At 33.4% G+C, this 18,910-nt stretch overlaps 2 protein-coding genes across 9 annotated transcripts; one reads left to right on the top strand and one right to left on the bottom strand.

Annotated features, from left to right (window-relative positions):
• Positions 1–1,828: 1,828 nt before the first annotated feature.
• On the bottom strand, positions 1,829–12,773 carry LOC113867982. Of its 8 annotated transcripts, XM_027503526.1 has the most exons (12): positions 12,471–12,773; positions 11,756–12,028; positions 11,067–11,295; positions 9,910–10,057; positions 9,268–9,366; positions 8,691–8,848; positions 7,850–8,015; positions 6,726–6,862; positions 4,869–5,547; positions 4,290–4,402; positions 3,109–3,364; positions 1,829–2,961 (listed from the first exon to the last, which is right to left on the bottom strand). In XM_027503526.1, exons 2-12 carry the CDS (start codon positions 11,952–11,954, stop codon positions 2,665–2,667), a joined length of 2,481 nt encoding a protein of 826 aa, XP_027359327.1. In that variant the 5' UTR covers positions 11,955–12,028; positions 12,471–12,773; the 3' UTR covers positions 1,829–2,664. The 8 variants fall into 8 exon arrangements, with proteins under 8 accessions (XP_027359327.1, XP_027359335.1, XP_027359318.1 ...); XM_027503534.1 differs by lacking the exon at positions 12,471–12,773 and having other exon boundaries at positions 11,759–12,145; XM_027503517.1 differs by lacking the exon at positions 12,471–12,773 and having other exon boundaries at positions 11,756–12,086.
• On the top strand, positions 12,447–15,620 carry LOC113868030 (probable plastid-lipid-associated protein 4, chloroplastic). Its single transcript, XM_027503586.1, has 6 exons — positions 12,447–12,775; positions 12,898–13,011; positions 14,470–14,565; positions 14,656–14,730; positions 15,029–15,096; positions 15,281–15,620. The coding sequence occupies exons 1-6, from the start codon at positions 12,479–12,481 to the stop codon at positions 15,351–15,353; spliced, it is 723 nt and encodes a 240-aa protein (XP_027359387.1). The 5' UTR covers positions 12,447–12,478; the 3' UTR covers positions 15,354–15,620.
• Positions 15,621–18,910: the final 3,290 nt, after the last annotated feature.

Genomic DNA, 18,910 nt, shown 5'->3' with positions numbered 1-18,910 from the left:
CAGCGAGAAGGCAACAGTTCTGATCCTTCCTCCCAGAGCCCTCTCGCTGCAGCGAGAAGGCCTAGAATTACTTCATGCACTTAGGCACTTAGCCCATTTCTTCCCTATCCAATCATGCATACACACAATACACACATTCATATACTTAATACACATAAACATCATTATCAAGTAAGTCAACACACACACATATATGCATTTAGATTTATATAAATACAATAATTAATATTACAAAAATTCAGGGTGTTACAACACGTGTAAGAAATTGATAGAAGAAGCTGGAATGAAGTTAATTAGTCAGTTAAGTTCCAGAAGTAGCAAGTTGTTAAAGTTTGTTAATAATAGCTTGCTATATATAAGTAGTTAGGAGAAGTTAGTTGTCAATTCATTTCAAATTCAATTCTTATAATTCTTCTCATTCAGATCAATAAAATTCAGACTCTTCTTTACATGATTTTTCTGGGTTCTTGAAATTCTTTTAGTATCTTCTGTTCTTAGAATTTCCTTAATAGAAATATTAGAAGTAAAAAATTTTGAGAAAAGAGAAAGGAAATGAAAAATATGACAAAGAAAATGCAAATTAAAACTAAAAGGGACTACTCTCAATGCAAGGAAGAAGGAGGAAGATATTGTTGTGGAAGGAATGAAGAAACCATTATATAATCACAAAAAAAAAAAACACAATTACAAAAGAAAAATACACATTCGTAGAGAAAGATTGATAGAGAAGATAATGAAGACAACCATCGGAGAGATAGAGGACAACGACAATGACAACTCAAAAAAGAAGAAAATCAAAGTTAATCAAAACAATGCATAACTAAAAAACACAAAGTTACAAATAAAGATAAAATCATAAAAAGTAACTTAAATTTAAGGTTTTTTCCTCTCTCTTTCCTTAATTAATTTCAAATTGGACTTAGCAATTTTTCATTGGGAGGCATAACCTTTTCTTGAATTTTGCATTATGTAATAATGACAATTGATATTGCCCAATCAATTCTCCAAGCTATTAAACACCTTGATAACATAGTGGGGCGTGTACATACATTTAACTTTTCATCTCTATCCCTCAGCTTTGAACACACTTTCCCATCCTTCTAAAATATCCATTACCAGCAAATCTCAATCTTAAATCACCATGTCAATTCTTCATCTTACAATGAAAATGTACTACTATAGTTTTATTTATTAAAAGCTGAGACATGACACTTTGGGTCGGTTTGAGTATCTTCGGATAAGAATATTACCCACCTGAAGTCGACTGAGATAACTCATACAAATCCAAACTTTTGACCCATTTGAATCCGGACTTACTCTAAAGTATCCGACTAGCACTTCTGGATTGTTAGTTAACCCAGTTTTAGTCCAACTTGGAATCGTTGGTGACTTTTATATATATAATGAGAACGGAAGATAACTATTATTATTCCCGCAATTTTGATACTTAGCATTTTCCTGCGGAAAGAGCTTGAAATATAAGATTACATTTCTTGGGAAGAACCATATTAATTTTGGGTAGTTTTTGATTTATTTAATGTATAGGGATGAGCAAAAAAGGGGGAACTGTTATTGCATTCGGTGATTTCTTCACTTTTTAACTCTGCCCAACCTTAGGGAAACAAATAAAGCATTTATGTCCCGCATCTTTTGTTTCATACACCAATTCTAAAGCTTTGTCCTTAATCATTATAGGGTGTGCACTCAAGAGGGACGGTTTGTTTATGCTCAACACAAATGTTATATTTTTTTATAAGCAGAGAACACAAAACTTTGTCCTTAAGGGGATTTTTTCTTTATTTTTTTTATGCTTAGTAATTTATTTGATGCGATGTGCTGGGAGGCAGCACCAGAACCTTGTGGAAGCAGCAAAACTTTTTAGTATAGTAAATTACTGCAAGGAGACAATAAGTGGCAATGCACTGAATCCTGACCAAGCCAGTGTACACAAGCTTCTGTGGAAGGGTATGGGCTACAACAGGTCAAACATGTGGTTGTGGCAGTAGCATACACTGCAGCGGCCGGGAAGCCCATTGCTGAACCTCATTTTTATGATGTTACCCTCAGACTATCCAAGCACTTTTAACTTTTGCACATGATGACCAAGTATAATAACATGTTTGGGAGCAGGCTTCATTATTACATCATGTGGATTGAGATAAGTTTACTCTTCATGAACAATATTATCACACATTCATAATGGAGTAGATCATTGACATGTACAATATGTTCTTGTTAGAATAATTCTACATCCTCTTAATTAATCCTCATGTTCTTCTCGACTATCATTATTCTTGCTAACATATACTTTTTAATGCAGGAATCAAACACTGCACCCATATTATTGTTGCTTCATTGACTGCTGTTAAGGTCAACAGAAATTGACTCGAGGATGTCTAAAAGCCTTCACCAAACCAAGCATAAACACTAGAAATTCTCTGTTGTTATTAATCGTACATTTTCTTCAATGAGAACTAACAATGAGAACAGTTTCAACGTCAGAGAGAATAGTTTAAACTGAAAACTACCCAACTCAAGCATTCCATGTGACATGCAAAGAGAGAAAATCTAGTACACGAGCTTCCTATATTTCTTTACCAAAAATTGAAACAAAATTCACACCTTTATATTATCTGTAAGTAACCCTGAAAATGGTATTGCTAACTATCTGGACTTTCCATTGCTCTGATTTCCTTGTGATTTTGATTTCTCCTCAATTTCTTTTAAGTAAATTTCTGATTTGGATTCTTCATTTTCAAATGGCAAAACTGATACTGGGGCAGCAGGCACCGTACGCCACCGCTCTCTTAGAAACTTCATGAACTTCTGAACCATTTCTCTCCGAAACTCAAGCTCTCTTGTGAACATATCCAAGAGAAGAAAGGAAAGAATGTACTTGAATGGGATAACAAGGAGAATGGTTGAAGAACATAGCAGCAGTAGTGCAACCTCAGTGGTTATCTGATAAAGGATCAGATCAAACTACATCTACTAAGACAGGAGTAAAGATAAAAATAAACCTCACAAAAGAAAATAATTTGAGTTCCAATTAAGAACATGCTTGAATGCAAGGCACAACTAGATTTTGCATTACCCATAATATCATACCTGTGGATGGCCAGAAAGTAAAATAGATCTTATTTTGAGAAGGGAGACATTCACTTGCTGCATAGAATTCTCAACATCACGCATGGCATCTTTTACAGCAATAATCTTTTGCAAAGTATTGGATGGTGGCTGATCGCGTATTGTAACTTCACCAAAAGATCGCCCAAGGCGACCTTGCTCTTTAAGGCCCCTGATTGTTAGCATTCCAACTGCCAAAATCATCAGCATCATGGGAAACATATATGACAGCAAGTTTCTGGAAAAGCAAATTAAAACATCAGCATAAAAAACAAGTAACAGCATGGAAGGATAAGGTGCCCAGAAACAATTAGCTTGATCTTATCATCAATTAGGAATAAACATATGCTATAGATACATTGTCCATAGCACAGGCTTCAAAGGAAGAAATATATCAAAAACCAAAAGAATTATTTAAACCACAAGAATGTACACGATGAAACAGTTACTGTAAGTAGAAAGTCATAAATTTTCCATGATAATCTGGCATTCCTCCTTAATATCTATAACACTGAAAACATTGCATATCTTCATAAATTTTTTTCCTTCCTTACTACTCACAAAGACTTCAAAACAAGTCACTAAAAACTACCTTAGTATCTACTTAGACCTTGTTCCTCAAAAGTTGCCAGAAATACAAGTGTCAAAGCTTGTTAAGAAAATCACACATATGGTCCTCAAGTTTTCTGCAGATATAGACTGTTATTCCAATCAGGTGCGTGAAGAAATGGGGTCTAAAGTATTTTCCACATCAACAGAACCCAGCCATTTTGTTCTAACAACTTTTTGTCTAGTGTATGAACTATATTCTGAACTAAGAATTATTGCAACATCGGGACAGAGTAAATGGATCAAGTAGTTATGTTCAAACCAAAGTCCAAATTTAGAAATTAGCAATTGGAAAAGTTGAAAAAGATAAATAAACCTGTGAATGAGAAAATCTGTTAACAAATAAATTAACAGCAAACACAAAACTAGGTTTGAAAACAAATCATATTATTCATTCATGTCAAACAGACCTCTGTTAATCAATAACCAATAAATAGTAAGCAGTTATCTTTCAGGAAAACAAAAAACTTGCCACCAAATGATCATCATGCTGACTTGAGACTGGGAAGACAACAACCATCAATATCATTATGAAAATTGAGGTGCAGATGTACCTAAAAATTATTGTATAGGTGAGTCCAAGAAATGCAACAGTCAAGTGTGGCTCCTCCCAGCGCCTAAGCTTTTCAATGTTTTTGACAGCTAAAGTAAGAGGAAATATTAGCTCCTGCACATGATCAAGATCACTATTTAAGACTTCATGATTTTAAGGAGCCATTCAAAGAAACAACAAAAAGAAACAATCAAATTTGAAGGCCTAGTCAAGGTAGCATTGCTAATAAGACCACTACTAGAATGAAAAATTTTCCAAACTGATTTTTGACTGCCGAAATTTAGAGGGAAAAAAAGAAATACTTCATGAACAAATTATGGTCCAATATTCACATATGTTTCAGCAATTCCTAAATACTAATATTGATAAGCATGACAGAATTATATCTAGTATTTAGTGAATAGATAATAGGAACTCCAAATCACAAATACTTGCACGCAATATCAAAAAGCATGCTTACACTACTGATTCAGATTGAGCAAATATTACTAATTTGAATGGTGCCATAATCATAATCTACAAGTTACTTAAAAGTTAAAATCATAAAAAGGAAACAAGAAAACAAGGCAAGCATCACAACCTTGAAAAGATCAATGTTACTGGGTATGCCTTTTAGAGTTGCAGCATCAATGGTGGCTTGAGTCTTCTCCACAACCCGGTACTTTTGCTTGCTTGTTTCTGCTGCTCTTTCTGTGAGTGATAAATCAGCCACTACAAGATTCTTACTTAGGATTAAACCTTTCACTGAAGTGCTCTTCCAAAAATTAGTGGAAGTACTAGATCCCCAAGATGGAGATTTCATCCATTTCTGCAAGTAGACACTTCCATCTATGTCAAAAACATGGTTGCGGCTGTCCGCTATTTCATCAGATGGTTGAGTTTCTGGCTGGTTGTGGGTATTTACAAATCCTGTAATTAGTTGACCTCCCCAATAGTTAACAGCTAATGTCTGGAGGACAATGTCGCTATGTGGTGCATTTTGTAAATATGAGAATTGAACAAGCTTGGAGGGATCATCAAGCAACTTCCGCAAATATTGAAGGGCTTGGAGTCTAGCAATACCATTAATAGCACTGGTTGTTGCTCTATCCTTTCCTTTATGAGCTCCATATACATTAAATATTGATTCATCAGAATCATCAGGTCCGTACTCATTTATGAACTTGTGTAAAGCGATGACTTCACTTATAAATGCATGCCAAACATCCCTACTCATCTCACCTCCTAAATCAATGAATTCCAGCACCCACCGATTTAACCTATGTATGAATATAAGTAGAAATAGAAACAAATCAATTTAAGATGATAATGTTAATTGTAGGAAATTATTATGGACAGAAGTGGAGGGCAAATTGTGGGTTCTGGTGCACATTTACTAATGAGCTATTTTATTCATACATCAAAATCCTAAATTTCCTTTTACACCTTCCTTTTATGGGGAAAAGGGGAAAGAGAAGGGGAAGGTGAGTTTGATATTCTCAATAACTTATTTGTCATCTGAATATCCAGAATTTTTAATTGGACTTAATATTTTCTACCCAGAGAGATTTTTATAATAAAGATTAGTTCGAGGAGTTGAAGAAGGTTTTGATCATTGTGTAACTCAGTTTGTTAATTCTCCTTCTGAGTCAACACAGTTGTCTAAGCTTTAAGCAACTCATTATATGATAATATTAGTTAAGTTTTCTCTATAATTAATCTGCAAATCAAACCATTAAGTTAATTGACAAACTCCCCGTCAAGAACCTACCACTATATGTAGGTAGCCCATATGGAACACCAATAAGGTATGAAATGATATTATATATTATCAGTTACTTAGAGTGAATTCCATGCATTAGAAATAAGGATCTCAGAATAATTAGTTTAATAATTAATTAATTACAAACCCTAATCTGTTGCGGTTCTTCTAGGAAGATAAATGAATCTCGAAGAACAACCAAAATGGAGTAGGGAATCCAAGGAAGGGAATGGATACCGAACAGAGAACCTTTATTGAATGGGAAGAGAATTTCAAGAGTCACAATAAGAAACTTGAACTTACCAAAGCTTCTCACAAAACCTGCTATATCCAGCAGGTGGTTCCTTAACAGAATTAACTAACTCATTGAATATCCTTATTACATGTGTACAATCAACTAACTGACTCAAATAAAATTACAAACAAATCCAACTAAGCAATCTAACAGTGTCAACTACTAGAAATCACTTCTGAATTCTAATATCCTGCATCATAATCTTACTTTTCTTGATCTAAGCTAATATGCCAAGATGATACATGATAAGCAGTTGTTTATTAATTATAAAGTATAAACCTTATAACATTCCAATCAGAATATTAGAAAACATGCTAGATCATCAAATTTTGTTACAATAAAAAACCACAAATCCAAGACTTAGTATAACTAATAAAAAATGCCTGAAGAAGCTTACTCACTGTGAGTTAGAAGAAAGAGAAACTGCAGAGTCAAAAAGAGCAGACCCTAAAGGCCCAACCTTTGCTTTCTCTACCTTCAATCCATCATATGTAAGATCCAATCTCATGGCTCTATTCTCTCCCAATATGCCAACTGCCTGGAACATAGATTTGAAAAGGTCAATAAAGCAAGATAATGATTATTTGTTCTTTGTATAGAAACTCTTTTAATTTATGATCAATCACCAGTTCAATTTTACACACTCAAGCAAGCAAGCCAGTCAATACCATGATCTAACAGGTAATGACTAAATGGCATCTCCTCGAAGTTAAAATCCTTGGCCCACATTATTTCATTGAGTTGAAGAGAGTTCCATGGGACCAATCTCTGGTGGCAATCAGCTGGATCTTGTGAATCAATGTTTGTATGAGACTCTAAGCAGTCGTTAGGTGATTTAATTCCATAATGAAATAAATATAATCCTTCTAGGTTGAGATGGTGCCAACCTTTGACTTCTATAACATGCAGTCATTATTTAAGTATAGGCGTTCTTCACTAGTTTATTATATTAGCTAACTTGAAGAGCCTGCTGACATTTGATTCTAATCCCTGAGTCTTGGCAGTGACCTGGTAGCCAACCTTGTAGAAACTGAGCACACTGGTAATGTCTAGGTTCCTAAAACCACTCTGAAACTCGCAGGAATATGGAGTTCTTTGAAACCCTAATCTTTAACATTCAAATCTTACTATGCACAAGTAGAAACTCATTCTACTTGAATTCGATTATTTTGACTCTGCATAAGGAGAATCTCACTTTTTTTGGGGAAAAAAAAAAAAAACACGTGATAAATCAAGGAGGACCTCATGACAAGCAATTATTTGGAATATTAGAAAATTCAATCTTATGTTTCATAACACCAACAAACAAGAAAACAATCAGACATGCCAACTCTTTTATTCACATCACCTCAATCATAAAATATATAATACATAATATTTGACAATAAGCAAGATATATGAATCATAAAGAGCAATAATTGTGCTTTGTACGGAGAAATCTACAGTCTTTGATATTGCTATAGGGAAAAGCCCAAAGTTTATGAGATAGTATATTATCTAAACATCTCCTAGAATCATAAAATACCTCAAAGTAGATTGCTTTATCGGTAAGAGTAAGTTTCCCTGGCCATGCCATGTTATTCTCCCATTTCAGAACAGGTCGTTTACTGTTGGAACCAATGCATAAAATCCGCTCCTCAGAAAGTTGAGGAAACTCTGGAATCTGATATGATATCTGTCTTTGACGCACTCTACAGTAATATCAGCACAAGTTCAGCACAAAAATTCTGTAATACCAGAGACTGTTTAGAAGTTCTGAGAGCATTCAAGGACTATAAAGCAATGAAATTGACATAAAACAAACCATAAAAGGAAAACCAGAACAAACAAATTATGTCAACTATTTGAGCTACAATACATACAGAACTCAGGCATTTTTACCATATCGAAAGTGTATGAACTACATAGATTTTTACCATATAATTGAAACATCAGAACTAAAATTGAACTTTTAATGTAACAGATTTATTTCTGTAATAGCTAAAGCTTGCATGAACCTTCCATTTAGTAAATTAGAGAGGAGTCTGAAGTAGCATTATGAACAGAAAGGAGTGAACAGAAGATGGAAGAACTAAGCATCCGTCATATATTTTTTTATGGAATGCAGACAATTATCTATTTACCAAAAAATTTTACTAGTTATCATGCAAAAAGAAATTCAATTCTTCCGGTCTATTCTTTCATGTACTAAGTTACTAACTAACCAGATAAAGTGAGAATTGCCAGAGCACAAGAAGCTTTTGGAACTGGCAAAACACTAAAGGTTGTTATATTTCTTCGACTTGGGGTCAGATTTGGCATAAACACATGTTGGTTGGATGTCTTCTAAGATCATCACATCGATAAAAAGATGAATACAAACTCACTTGAAAAATTCGTTGATGTAATTTAGCCATGAGCTGACAGATATGCCCTCTTGATCACCAGCAAGAGCCTTAAAAAGATTGTGCACTGTGGGGCGATCAACTACACCAGAGACTGCAGGAGCAATACGAACAAAAGCCTCCTCAGTGACAAGTTTACTCTGCACACAAAAAATTACATATCTGATGTGATCTCAAAATCATAAAAAGGAAAGAACCAAATGAAATAATATAGTTGTGATGACAGAATAACTGGAAATCCTTTCACCAATATATCTCCCACCTTCATCACTAATTGAATTCATGAGATGTAATAACTTTTCCTAGATTATCATTGACAAGAGGGAGGACTCTAGTTTTTGGGTGAAACAAGGAGGACGCTTTTAAATTTAGAAGTGAACTACTTTCCAGTTAGCCATGTCTACTATCCTTAAAAGTTCAAACCTTATGTTACGATTCAACAGACAAACTTGAGCTAAGAAAAATGCTCTCTCTCCTGTCATATCTCCAAATGAAATCAACAATCAATTCAATGCTCATAAAGAGACTGAAGTACATTAAATAAAGGAAAGTGGTGAACCTGTAAAGAAGCCTTCTCTGCATTGCTGGAAAGTTTATCAGTGTAAGGATTTTCCCAAGCCAGCATGGTTATGAATATCAGCCTCTGGAATGCAGGGTCCTATAGACAACATGTCCAAAACAATGAGCATTGCATTTCTTTTTTGGGATAAAAGAATAAATTTTATTTATTGAATTTTACAGTATTTGACAACTAAATGGACAAGTAAAGCAAAGAAATCCAGTAAGTTAGGCTCCATCTGCCACAGCTGCTTTTTGGCTATTCATATTTGCCAACAAATTTTCAGAAGATTTTGCCGTAGTATGTGCATGTTTCCTTCTTTTCAAGGGAAGTTGCACAATTCTTCACTCGTGAGACAAGGTATTCTTGAGGTAGACATCCAATCAGCTTGGACCACCTTCAACGATATGCTGACATTTGTTGAAAAACTTGACCAGCTTTTTCATGCTAGTAATCCTCAAACTGCTGCAAGAGACTAGAGCAGGAAGGAAGCAAAAAGGGAGGGGAAGGAGAAGTGGTATTGAAAAAAGTAATACCAAATGCATGTTTGATGAGACCAAGATTAACTTAGATATAACAAAACAGAAAACGAACATCAGAACATTTTTTCTAACATATCATCCAAATAACAATATTCTATACCTGGAGGGAAGGATGAATGTCAGAACCATCCCTTGACAAATATCTAAAGTAGCAATATTCAATCAAATTACGGGCATCACTATATACAGATTCAGGCACAAGTGCTTCAAAAATTTTCTGCATTTTCCTCCCAGTCAATCCATTCATCCTGCATATCTTATTTTCAAGAAGTCAAATAATAATTTCTGTATCGGTCTGATAGGCATTAAGCAAGCAAGCAATAAGAAAATACAAGATCCTCATTAAGGGTGTTTCCCAGGATTCAATTTTCCGTGACATTAACAAAGCAACACATGCCCACTACTTGATAGCACAAATGGCAAGTGGCCTTTAACTCTTGGAATGGGTTGTGGTGGAGGGTTGCTTAATGTTGTGGGTCCAATCCCTCCCCTTTCTAAGACCATTGGGAGTTAGGACCTCCTATGTAACAAAAATGGAAAAAAGTAATGTAATTTATTGAGGAGAAAATGACAAAAAATTGGTTAAGGTAGTTTAAATATATGTGCGTGAAAGACCGCTAAAGACACAGGATAAGGAGAGTTGACTGTATGATTTTTGGCCTTGTGAAAAAGAGTAGAGAGACCAACAAGAACCTTGAAGGAAATTATCAAAAAAGAATCTAATGGTAAATAATATTTCTAAAATTTGGATTTTTGACCAAACCAAGTGATGCTGTTTTATTCATGCAGCTAACCTCATAAAGTAAGATAAGACTTTGTTGTTGTAATGTTTGTCCTAACAGTAAAGCTGCCTACCCACACTTATAATAAAAATGATATATTGAAAATTATATTCTTGCGTATCTCTGTCACAAATCAACTCAAGCTAGCAGCAACCACACATATTTTTGGATTGAAGAAAACAATTTAAGAAAAGAAACTTGTGAAATTGTCAGAATCAATAGAAAAACATTAAGGCAAAAGAAGAAAAGGAAGAGTAGAAAATATACATTATTTAGTGTCTTCTCTTATTACATTGTTTTTTCCCGTAATTTTGGGAGTAAATCATTCTACTGTGCATTCCAAGTGCAAAGGTTTTTAATATCATATGGCATTTCAATAATATACTAAAATATATAATCCATTTGATGAATGCATTGGCCCAAGGACCATTATAGAAAACTTTCAACCAAAATAGAATGATTCTAGTGTATTCACCTGCTGAATTGTTCAATACAAATAACAGCAGCTAGAGAAAGAATCCCATACGGCGTTCTGCGGTCAATTGTTAGCTCTACCATAAATATGTCTTCCAAAACTTGAAATCCAAAATCATTTTCAGGATCAGGCTTCCTACTTAGACCAGGTTTTGCAAGTGGAAAAGTCACTTCATTCAAAAAATTTTGGGTCCTCGACTTCAAGACATTGAATCTTTCTTGGATAGAACCTTTGAAACAGAAATGAAAACCAAAACATTAAAAAAAATTGCCAGAATGAGATACAGAAAAGAAAAAAACACTATAATTAAAAAAAATGTTAATTTTCCCTTAACCTCTTCCTAATCACTTAAACAAGAGTATCAAATAATTAAATGCTAGGTGATTAGGAGGATTTAGAATTTTACTATAATTTACAGTACCAAGTATAATCACATGCAAAGAGCAAACAACTCAAGTGCATAAACTACTGAATAGGTGTGGCATGCTTGTTTAATTAATGGTTAGCTTCAATAATATGGGCATAAACAAGGGAAATATAGAAGTCGACCTTGAACACTATCAGAAATATACAAACAACAGAATCGCACATATAATAATCTAACTAAAACAAGAAATAGATAGTTAGGTAAAAAAAATAAGCTGCCACTCGCAACATAAAGCTGAAATGAAAAAGCAATGATGACATACTACCACTTAAGTCATTCAGCTTCCATTTGTCCCCTAATGACTGTGGCAGGAACTTGAAGGGAAACTTTTGCTCTGAGAAAATTCTTGTAGAAAACTTGTATGCAGGAAAATCTCTGTGGGAAGAAATCACATAGGCATAGGCATAGGTGGGCGTGGCAGGCGATGTCCTCAACTGGGTCAAGGGAAACTTTGGCACCATTCTTCTAATAATATTAATACCTTTTGTTGGATACTAAAAATTCAAGCTTGGAGCTCATAGCAATCAAGAGAGAACTGAAAAAGAGAGAGATAGAGATGATCAGATAGATACACTTTTGCACTTCTGGCTGGTTTTGTTCGTGACACTCAGAACCACCGAGTCACCGCTCAGCTTATGGTGGCATTGCACGTGCTATAACCTTACTACTCAAAACCATTTATTTCTTCAGTTTAAAATTTCACTACTTGTTTTACTTTTACTTAAAAACAAAAAATTACTTCACAAGGAAAATTAACTTTTTAGCAATTACACTAGAGTAATGTATATTTTTACACTGTCTACTTAATTATTTGTATTTAGTAGTAATTAGTGCGGCTAAGGGGGCCTTAAAAACCAAAACTTTGGACGTTAGCGTTGTTTTTCTCTCCATTTCTGGAGGACCCACAAGTCAAAAGAAGACATTTTTTAACAGGGGAAGCAAAAAGCAAAATGAGTGTGGCCAAGGAAAGCCTTAACCTTAACCCATGGCCTTATCCTCTCCCTCTCTGTTTTCAGCTCTCAACAGTAACACCACATGTTCAGTTCCCAAAGTGTCCAATTTCTCTTCTTCTTCTTCTTCTCACTTTCCAATCAGACCCTCCAATTCCAACCATTCCCTTTCTATCTCTCAGAGCAAATGGAGAACAAAAGTTTCATTCTTTCCTTCCTTTTTGAAGAAAGGCAAAGATGCTAAGACTATCAAAGAAGAACTACTTGAGGCCATTGCACCGCTTGATCGAGGGGCTGGTGCCACACCTCAAGATCAGCAAACAGTTGATCAGGTTTTCTTTGCCTTCACTCCACAACTTTATAGTACCATGCATGCATGCGATGCACCAATCATCATACATCCTTTCTTCACTTGCATCTTTATTCTTGATTCCTGGAATTTATTCCTAAATAGATTGCACGCCAACTTGAAGCAGTTAGTCCAATAAAGGAGCCCCTAAAATCTAACCTACTTGACGGAAAATGGGAGCTTATATACACTACCTCTCAGTCAATCTTGCAAACCAAGGTAAATAATTTTTTTTCCCTTACCCTAGTTCATGTTTATATCTATATTCTGGTGATAAATCATCTGAGATATGTTTGATATTAGGATGCATCTAATGTTTGCAACTTGCAAGCATTGCAGAATGTTTTCTTCAATCTGTGTTCACAGCGTGTGCATTAATTCCGTTAAAACTAACTGTTAAATCAGATGAAAAGAGAAACTTACAATGAATTGTCATAAATTAGGCAAATTTTTATGAGGGTGGAAATTGCAACCAAGTAATAAATTTAAGAGGGTAGAATGTCTTTTACCCTGGATTAATATAATAAACTACTTACATATATACACGAGAAATAAAGTTCAAAAAGGCTTAATATTTTACTTGCAGAGTCGTAATAGTATATCATAAATGTTATATTCATCAAAGAGATCCATAGATTCGGACGCAGTAAACAATATACGACCAAAAAAACAATACAACAACGATCGATCCTTATCCCACCAGGTAAGCTTAACTATATGGATCATATCAAATTATTGAGCTTGGTCAAAACCAAATTTTCAGAAGTCTAGTAATCAAAATGTTTCTTTTAATAACTTCATCTAAGGTTCTTTTGGGTCTTCCCTTATCCCTTTTTACCAGACTAAAAGTCATACAATCCACTCCCCTCTCTAGTGCCTATGGAGGTCTTCTTTGCACATGATTGAATTACTTAAAACGATTTGCATTTATTTTTTTCACTATAGGTATTACTCCAATATTTTCACATATGCTATCATTTCTAATCCTATTGTTTCTCATGCAATCACTCATTCATCTTAACATTCTTATTTTTGTCACTTCCATTTTCTTCTCGTGTTGTTCCTTTAAGGCTCAACATTCACACCATATATAAACAAGTTAGTTGTTTAAATGCGATTAGATAAAACTATTTACATGTAAACCTATGCAATAATCCCCATGCAGTAATTGATCTCCCCCTGTTTGATAGGATTGAGGGTATCATCCCCTTAGTACCCTTTTCTTACTAACAAAAAAACTGATAGAAACTCATTAACTGTTAGTTTAGATACATGGTTAAGCTCAAGGTAGAATTTTCAATAAGTTCCATTATTGCTTCAGTAACAGTGCTACTTGGATCTCTTACTTTGTGTCTAGAAACTGGAGTTTAGATCATAAAATCATGATGTACTGCTGCTTGAAGTTTACATCACTGATCAATTATGCCATTTCAGCATTTTACAAGCAAATATTTGCACAAAAGGAAAACATAATAGAACCAATATCTAATACATGTATTCAGTCATTTAACTAGGGATCTAGCATCAGTATCAAAACTAGCTTCACTAAATATTGTATTTATACTCTTAATGAAGGAAGTCAGAGGGGTCTCTCTTTCCCCCTTTTTTTTCCTCTCCCCCTTGCCATCTACCATTTTTGCTTGCTAACTATTTCAATAATGTAATGAGTAATGACAGAGACCAAAGTGGCTGAGATCAGTTACAAATTATCAAGCAATCAACATCGATACTCTAAGGGCCCAAAATATGGAATCTTGGCCATTCTTCAACCAGGTGACACTTAGTGAAATTGAGATAAGTTTTCACCATTTATGCATTCTCAATCTGACATTTGCATATATAAACAAAATCAATATTGTGTAGGTGACAGCTGATTTAACACCTCTAAATCCCAAGAAAGTGGCTGTAAAATTCGATACTTTCAAAATTGGAGGCTTCGTAAGTATTCAGAATATAAATACTTATCATCAAATATATATTTTGTAGTGTGCTAGATGATATTGACTTAAGAACCTTTAGGCTATGACTGGAAAAATGAAATTCTGTAGAGGTTTCTTTGCAAATGCTACTTATCCAACAAAGTCCATATGCATTATATTTGTCATAAGTATCATCCTACATCTGCAATTTTGTATGGATTAAGTACCTAATAAGTCATGTGTATGTATGCTTCTGAACTACTTGTGTAATAGCTTGTAGCATGATCTATTCCATCATATCCTACGTACCTGTGCAGATACCTATTAAAGCACCTGGCAGAGCTCGTGGGGAACTGGAAACTACATATTTAGATGAAGAACTGAGGTGAGTTACCAGATTACATGTAGAGATAAAACAAGTTCAGTATTTTAGTCTGATTCATGTTTATTCTTTTTGGAGAAAGATGTTTATGAAGCCATTGGACCTTATCTCCATTGTAATTGTTTTCCTTCCACCTGCTATATAGACACCAAATACTCGATGTGATACTTTCTGTATAATTTGACAGGGTATCAAGAGGTGATAAAGGAAACTTGTTCATCTTGAAAATGGTTGATCCATCTTACCGGGTTCCTGTGTGATGACAATGTCAGCATTGCAGTACTGTCATAGCTTCCTGAAACCACATGTTGGAACATATAGCACTCTCCGGCTATTCAAGCTTACTTGAAGCATTTTGGTATTGTTCTTTCTGTACAAAAAGATAAACTGAAACATTATAGATATTATCTTATGCTCTTTCATGAGTTTTATTTTCTTTTCCCACTTGGAAGTTTGTATTATGTGGAAAATTCTAATTCAAAAAAGGTGGTTATCAATATTTATACTACGTTTCATATTCCTATTTTAAATAATCACTTGAATCTGTTCCCATACAGTAGGTAACAATTTTGATCTCTATACTCATTAAGTATCAAAATTCCCATACCCACATAGTTATTCACAATTTGTCAATTACAACATGAACTTTCTAAAAAATTTTAATATACTAATAAAATATAAGTATCATTATCAAATAAAGAACATTCTTTAAAAATACATTAAATAATGAATAAAATTACATACAAAATTATTCCTTCAAAGTTAAATAAAATGTCAAGTTGTAACATAATATTAGCGCAGATAAATAGATATGGGTATTACTCATATCCATAAAATTTTGTGGTTATTTTCTATACTTGAACTCAAACATTTTAAATGGGTTAAACACTCTACCCATTCTAAGTATTTTTGGTGGGAATGGGATCTATTGCCATTCCTAGTTCCCTCAAGGTAAAAAAAAAATTACATGGGCCTTATCGTAATTTTACTTTTGCTTATTTTTATGCACAATCAAATTGGAGCCTTTTTAGTGCTTAGCATAATAACATAGTTTTAAAAAAGTTATCTTTTAAAAATAATTATTAAAATGATAATTTTACTATATATTAAATATGTGCTGCAAAAATAAAATGTACAACACGGTGTTATTGATGCGTGTTACTTATTTCGGTAATGTTTATCAATTTATAGAGTCATATTGTGATTTTTTTTACAATTCTCCTCCATTATTAAACCATCGTTATTTTAAAAAATAGTTAACTTTTCTTAGAGTGATATTGATAATTGCAATTATTTTTAACAGTTATATAAATAAGGATCACAGATTTAAATTAACAATAAATAAAGTAAAACATTTTTAAAAAAATCAATATTCTAACATTTTTTATTGCACTTGGATAACTTACCCTTGAAGGTGAAATTGTTGTGGTCAACCAATTGTATTAACATTTTTTTTTTAAATTGTGGTTAAACATGGATTTTATGAGTTAATCAATCGTTGAATTAAGTTTTAAATTTTTTCTTTGTTTGCAACATCATCGAGGGATTTTAAATCCTCTCTCATTATAACAAAAATTAAACTTTGAATCTTTGATTGCACGATGAATATATATATATATATATATATATATATATATATATAAACAATTTTTATTTGTGGACCAAATTTTTTGAAAAAAAAATCATCTTTTATTGTCATTCAAGATAGTAGAAAAAAATACTATTATACTGCTATATAAAGGACTGTGCAGATCCGAACAATCTGTTTCGCTCCGTATGAATCCTAGCAACCTATCCAAGCAAAATCGAATAGTAACGAGTTTTGGATAAGTATAATATTTTTTTTGAATTAAAATGGTTAAATAAGGTCAGTGGCGAATATAAAATTATAAAATTATCGATACTTAAAACTGACCGAATATATATATGTGAATCCGTGAAAGTTTAATTTATCAAATATGCATGTAATATGAATATTTAATTTGGGACAGGTTCAGTTCCGTTATTGGGTCATTAGGTTTTAATTGATACTGCAACATATCTTTCCCTCATTTTCTGAATCCGTGAATGTTTAATTTACTAAATATGCATGTGATATGAATATTTAATTTGGGTCAGGCCCAGTTCCGTTATTAGGTCATTAGGTTTTAATTAATACTGCAACATATCTTTCTTTCATTTCTTTAGTCTGTGCGACGCCGATCCTTTGTTTGTTATCTTTGAGCTTTGCTAGGGTTTTAAATTTTTTCTCTTCTCTGCCTCTCTTTTTGGTTACCATGGACCACAATTTCTTTCTTTCCAGCATAAGGCTTAATCGAATTAACCACCCGATTAATTGAGTTACTCAATGGACCCAAATCCAAGCTATACGATGAAAAATTAGATAAAATTGAATATTTTGCTAAACAATTCAGTTAAATATAATTAGTTAATTTTAGACCGAACCACCCAAAACTGACCGGCGATCACTCCTAGTTATATACAGGGTGAAGTATGGCAAAGTCATGTCAAAAACCTCATATTTTATAAAATCTTAAAATTGAAAAGTTATTATTCTAAAACCGTAAAAATGAATTAAGTATTTTTTTTTATGTAACTCTAATTTATTAACATTCAAATAATATTACCACTTGCTTAACATTTTTTATCTCTCTCCTGTTATGTCATATTACTCGTATGCATTACTTTTATCTTTTAAGTAAAGACACAAGTTTTTTTTTTCATCTTTTATTTATTACACGTTTGAATTCATAATTATCTAAACGTTATTAATTATAATTAATGAGTTAAATTCATATTCAAAATTTTAAACATGTTTCAGACAAGCACATGTAATAAGACACTGTTTAAATATATCATTAAACGACAAATCATGTGGGTATCCAGAAAATAGGTGAGGGAGCTGCATAAGTATTTATACACACACAATAGTGTCATGAAATGTGTTTGAACGGTCAAAAAATTTGAAATGCCAAAAAGAAAACCGCGCTAATTTTCCATTCCACCCTCTTTCCAATTTTTTAATAGAACATTACAAAATTTCCATAAATTCACCACTCAAAAACCCTCAAGTCTTCTCTCTCTCTCTCTCTCTCTGCATAGAGCAAAAGGGCAACGAAGCCTCCAACCCCAGATCTTCATTCTTTTCAGATTTCATTATGTGTAAGCTGTTTCTGTGGCCCCTTTTGCTTCTAACTTGCTGGATTCAAGAAAAAAAGACACACATTTTCATTTATTTTTTTGTTTTTCTAAATGAAAATTTCCATCTAATTTTTCAAGATTTGCTTTTATTTCTGTCTGAATTTTTTATACAATGCTTAAACCTCATCTGGGTTCCTCTAATTATTGCTGCAAAATTTTCCACCTTTTCGCATCTGGGTTTTGAATATGATTTGTTTCTTTGGGCACATAATTGCTTATAGTATGTGCTCCATTTAGTTGCTATGAATGCCAAGTGAAGTTTTTAGTTTCCTTTGCAGAAAATTGGCTTGGCCTCTACTTAACGACACCTGTACGTTTAATTAGCAATTGCTTTATTTTTATTTTTCAACTTATCTAATTGTTTTCAAGTCAAAGGGGGAAGTTTTCACAGGGTACTTGAAAGAAATAGGAGTTAACACGAAGGGGTTGTGATAATAAAGATAGCTCTAAGGAAGGAAATGCTTCAATTGGATTGTGAAATTAAAATGAATACTTGTTCTTGATATCACCAATTTTGCCTGATGGGAGTGATTTCCAATTGAACTTTCATTCACATTGCTCAATTGGAAAGATTTTATTGAATCTGGCTACATGCTAACACTTATCTATTTTGATT

The sequence above is a fragment of the Abrus precatorius genome, unplaced genomic scaffold (genome assembly GCF_003935025.1).
Source record: "Abrus precatorius isolate BTA unplaced genomic scaffold, Abrus_2018 Scaffold10, whole genome shotgun sequence".
In the NCBI taxonomy this organism is placed as follows: Eukaryota; Viridiplantae; Streptophyta; class Magnoliopsida; order Fabales; family Fabaceae; genus Abrus; species Abrus precatorius.
This window is presented reverse-complemented; position numbering and strand designations above follow the sequence as displayed.

What these genes read in the sequence shown, in the direction of transcription:
- LOC113867982 (XM_027503526.1), bottom strand. Translation starts at nt 11,954, where the DNA reads ATGGTGCCAAAGTTTCCCTTGACCCAGTTGAGGACATCGCCTGCCACG. An exon ending in ACATTCATCCTTCCCTCCAG is followed by an intron (nt 9,367 to 9,909) that starts GTATAGAATATT and finishes TGTTGTCTATAG; the next exon opens with GACCCTGCATTCCAGAGGCT. An exon ending in ACCTATACAATAATTTTTAG is followed by an intron (nt 3,365 to 4,289) that starts GTACATCTGCAC and finishes TTGCTTTTCCAG; the next exon opens with AAACTTGCTGTCATATATGT.
- LOC113868030 (XM_027503586.1), top strand. Translation starts at nt 12,479, where the DNA reads ATGGCCTTATCCTCTCCCTCTCTGTTTTCAGCTCTCAACAGTAACACC. An exon ending in ATCAGCAAACAGTTGATCAG is followed by an intron (nt 12,776 to 12,897) that starts GTTTTCTTTGCC and finishes ATTCCTAAATAG; the next exon opens with ATTGCACGCCAACTTGAAGC. An exon ending in CTTGGCCATTCTTCAACCAG is followed by an intron (nt 14,566 to 14,655) that starts GTGACACTTAGT and finishes AATATTGTGTAG; the next exon opens with GTGACAGCTGATTTAACACC.